The following is a 5,000-nucleotide window of genomic DNA, read 5'->3' as shown; positions in this document are numbered from 1 at the left end:
ATGATGATGATGATGATGAAGATAATGATGATGATGATGATGATGATGATAATGTTGATGATGATGATGATTTGACATTTACCTTTATCCGAGTGTCTGAGGTGAAGATCACGCTGTCTGTTGAAAGCACTTTCAGGTCCTCTTGTCTTATCCAGGACACCTGTTGAAGAAAAAACAGTTCTCTTGATGTGTTGCCATAAAATATGATTATTTATTTCTAATAGTTGCTTTATACATTAGGCTTGTAGTGGCCAATGTGGTATCATCCCTGACTGGTAAACGTCAGACTGGGATTCGAGTCCGCTCAAACTAGTTAGTTTCTTTGGTGACTGCAACCTCACCATTCATGTGAGCTAAGGAACGAGCATCTGCCCCGAGACAAGCTATGGCCAATTTGGAGCGAACCAACGAGCCAATGAACGATCAGTAGTCATTGCCTGGAGCTCCCTGGTCCTAGCTTGGGTTTAGAGGAGGCTTCAATTATACTATTATGTTTATTGAGCAAAGGAAACCTTAAGTAGCATAATTGTTACCAGAAACTGCATATATTTTTTAATTGTCAGATACTTGGCATAAGTTTCTTTTTGGGTATATAACCGTCAAATAATATTTTACTTCTTTTGAGGTATTCATTTTGCAAGTGCTTGGTTTTTTTTTTTTTTTTTTTTTTTTTGTGAAGCATCGAATGACCGTCTGCTATCTTTAAAACAATTTTAGAACGCTACCTAATTGTTGGCGATATTTGTGTTACTCTAGTACAGATATATTTTAGACTGACCCTGAAGAGAGAGAGAGAGAGAGAGAGAGAGAGAGAGAGAGAGAGATCTGTATTGGTGAGAGACCTTGACAGACTTCAATTTTCCTCCTCTTCATTACTAAGACCCAATTCTGAGAGAGAGAGAGAGAGAGAGAGAGAGAGAGAGAGAGAGATCTGTATTGGTGAGAGACCTTGACAGACTTCAATTTTCCTCCTCTTCATTACTAAGACCCAATTCTGAGAGAGAGAGAGAGAGAGAGAGAGAGAGAGAGAGAGATTATATTTAAGGAAGAACATCTGTAAAATGGGAACGTTTTAAAGTTGAACAAGAACGTGGTTTAATAACAAATGGTCGGTTTAGGTACGATTTTCTGATACCGGGACACATTCTTTGGAAATGTAGTAATTTAGAAATGGATGGTAGAAATAAAACAAAAAACATAAAAAATGGTAATCAAACACTATAAGAAAAATATGTATATATTTAGAATCATTCTTCTATCAGAACTAATATAAAGAAACCATTAAAGAGAGTAATGAAATACTGCAAGCATAATATGTAGATATTTAGAATCATTCTTCTATCAGAACTAATAGTCCAGAATGTTTAATTTTAGATTTAAAATGTTGATGACACCAAATGTAATGACACCAAAGATATGTAAGAACCGAAAAATAACAATAGAATTTCCTAGAATAATCTCGAGTGTTGAACAGTCGATTTAAATGTTGATGAGGATACAAGAGACAAAAGTAATCTCTAATGACACCAACGATATAAAAGAATCGGAAAATTACAATAGATTGCCTTAGAATAAGGAATTCTTTAAGCAGAACTTACCGATCTTCCCTTCAGATTGGCCACGCGGCAAGGCAGAGTAGCCAGTCTCCCGGCAGTGACGGAAATGTTGCTTGGAATATCTGGAAGAAGATGGGGTCCTCTCCTGGATTGCTGGTCATTTCCACTCTTCCAGTTAGTTTCCTCTTTCCAGCCTGGAGAAATAAATAAGCTCTATATCAGTAGCTATATTCAATTCTTTTTAGCGAGGCAGATTTGCACCGACTCGGAGGGGTGCCCTTTTGTGCTTGGAAACGTTTCCTGCTCGCTGATTGGTTGGACAAGATAATTCTAACCAATCAGATAGCAGGAAACCTTTTCGGAGCTAAAAGGGCACCGCTGCGAGTCGGTGCAAATGCGCCTCATTAAAAAAATATTGAGTATCGTTGGATTAGACAAAAAGTATGAACAAAAGTTATGTATTCCCCTTATGGAAAATAAATGGACGATTATCATTATCCTCATAAAAGATAAGTTGATTAGAAACCAAAATTAAGTCTTATTTACTTACATGAGCTTTAAAACTCCCAGGAAATTACCATTTGCTACCTAGAAACGCCTTCTGCAATACAATTATATTTCCTCGGGTGTCGACTGGACAGCACAATCAAGTCCTTTTTATTTGTATAAACCTAAGAGTTCTATAGAAATTATCATTAGCCACTTAGAAACGCCTTCTGCAATACAATGAAATTTCCTCGGGTGTTGTCTAGACACTACAATCAAGTCCTTTTTACTTGCATAAGCCTTAGAGTTCTCAAGAAATTACCATTAATCATTTAAAAACGCCCTCGGGTGTCGTCTTCACAATATTTCACATGAGTATATTCGAGTAGAATATCTTTAGAATCATTATCCAACAACTGAATAAAACATATCTATTGATTAAGCATTTACGCGTGTGATAGGGCAAGAGCAAACCGCCTAGAAGACTGTTGTTAGTGAATTCTGAGATTTGAGGATAAATCTTACCAACTGGTTGGTTCATGAAGATTTTCCATTCTAGATATTTGCCATAATGAACAAAGTAATCAAGGAATCATTATTTTGATATATATATTTTGATGGATCTTATGTTTTATTTTACATACCAAAACTATTCTAGAATGACAGTAAATTTTATTAAATATATGCAGAGACAAGGTAATAGTAAACTAAACTGTAATATGTGTGCGCGTCTGTATGTATGTAAAGAGGCGCCATATTTAAATTCAGGTTTTCATACGTATAGTAACTTTAAATTCTGATTGCAAAACTAAATGTTCATACATTCCTAACTCCGTTGATGATTGATGGCCTTAAAGACATTTTATAATATAATATCCTTATAATATCCTTATATCCTTATCTTGAATATGCTAATAAACCAATAATCTATGAAAAGGATAAAAATATTCATGATGAAAAATATGAAATTATGTTAGATATAAGGGTACGAATATATGCATCAAAGAGCAGGAAAACCTTTTTCAAAGAGAGAGAAAAAGAGAGAGAGAGAGAGAGAGAGAGAGAGAGAGAGAGAGAGAGAGAGAGAGAGAGGGGGGGGGGGCGTTGATATTGCCGGCATGTGGTCCACTGTTTATTATGAAGCTAACGCTGACAGAATTGCATCCTGTGTACCCTTGCACTCACGTCCAAAATATAAACTGCGGTATATTTTTGTCATTTATTACAAAAATTCCGTGAATTGGGAGACTTGTTTATATTTATTTTATAGACATTACTTACACTATATATACGCACAGATAACCATTATTCCCAGTAATATTAAATGATGAGAATAATACAAATAAACAGAAAAGTAGCAACAGGGATACGAGAGTAAACTAAAGTAGAGGATATTGTGGTAACGTGCAATAGTAAGAAATTATTTGAATTGGAAGCCATGTTTATACTTATTTTGTATATGTGAGATACGTTTTATATACACACATAATTATTATTCCCATCATTACTTAATGATGGGAATAATACTAGTAGACAGAGAAGCCGCAACATGGATACGAGAGTAAACTAAAATACAGGATATCATGGTGACATGTAATACTAAGAAATGATTTGAATTGGAAGTCATGTTTATATTTATTTTATGAATTTGACTTACGTTATACACACACACACACACACACATTTATTATTCCCATCATTATCTAACGAGTGGAATAATACTAGTAGACAGAGAAGTAGTAACATGGATAAAAGAGTAAACTAAGTAGAGGTTATATAATGAGAATGACATATAATATATGGACAGTAGGAATAACATGATGGGTCCATAGACACTAGGAATAAAGCCGGAGAAAGAAGAAAAGACGGTTGATTGACGGGAAAAGAAAATGTGCCGGTATAGGATGACTATAAACAGGTCTGAATGGAAGGACATGTCCGGGGCCTTTGTCCAGCTGTGTATTAGCAATGACAAATGAGGATGATGATGATGATTATATGTATGTCTGTCTATCTATCTATCTATCTATCATCTATCAATATATATACTGTGTGTATATATATATATATATATATATATATGTGCCTCTTTTCATAACTTATGAAGCATGGAAAGAGGCATATCAACAACAGAAGGCCTAACAGTTGATTTGCTAATAGATGGATATTTAATAGTAGTAAAACTAGCTGCACTTTCCACAAAATGCCTGCAAGAATGTTCTATACCATCATCAGAAAAGTTACTACCCAGCAAGTCTACTCTCAATATTACATAAAAACCTTTACGACGATCATATTACGCCGAATAAGAAGACAGCTAGACTTTATCCAACCTGGAGAGCATGTGGGCTTTGGAAGAGAGTATTTATCAAGTGACCATATCCATGTAATTAAGAACTTTATGGAAAAATCAACAGAGTATGATAAACTACTATGTGAGGTATTTATAGATTGCTAGATAGCTTATGATTCTGTCTAAACTTCGGCAATAATGAAAGCCCTTCAAAAAACAAAGGAACTATTAGGCTTATGTTAAAACACTTGAAGATATCTATACAGGAAGTACAACCATCTTAAAACTACACGAAGATAGTGAGAATATTCCCATCGAGAAATGAGTTAGACAAGGAGACCCCCTTTCACCTAAATTATTCACAGGGTGGCTAGAAATTTTTTTAAAAATTCGATTGGGGAGATGCAGGAATTAACTTTAATGGGTAATTCCTTAATTAACAGAGATTTGCAGATGACATGCTTTTTTTAGTGAATCAAAGGAGGCATTGCAAAAGATGATGGGATATTTCAATAGAGAAAGCAGAAATCGAGGACTAAAAATGAATATGAGTAAAGCTAAGAGGATCTCCAATGAAAATGCAAAGACGTTAGAGATTGTTAATGAAAATATGTACTTAGGACATGAGACCGAAATTATAAGAATGATAACAATTAAAGTGAAAG

The 5,000-nt window shown here is 34.7% G+C and overlaps 1 protein-coding gene across 1 annotated transcript in view; it reads right to left on the bottom strand.

Annotated features, from left to right (window-relative positions):
* LOC137643513 (zwei Ig domain protein zig-8-like) overlaps positions 1-5,000 on the bottom strand; it is a 46,973-nt gene that overhangs the window by 18,063 nt on the left and 23,910 nt on the right. Inside the window, exons 2-3 of the mRNA XM_068376272.1 lie at positions 1,599-1,750; positions 83-160 (exon numbers count right to left, since the gene is read on the bottom strand). Coding sequence (XP_068232373.1) covers positions 83-160; positions 1,599-1,750 — 230 coding nt within the window. The remainder of the gene's footprint in view (positions 1-82; positions 161-1,598; positions 1,751-5,000) is intronic.

The sequence above is a fragment of the Palaemon carinicauda genome, chromosome 7 (genome assembly GCF_036898095.1).
Source record: "Palaemon carinicauda isolate YSFRI2023 chromosome 7, ASM3689809v2, whole genome shotgun sequence".
NCBI lineage: Eukaryota > Metazoa > Arthropoda > Malacostraca > Decapoda > Palaemonidae > Palaemon > Palaemon carinicauda.
Note: the sequence above shows the minus strand (reverse complement) of the source record. Positions and strands in the feature narration are given on the sequence as shown.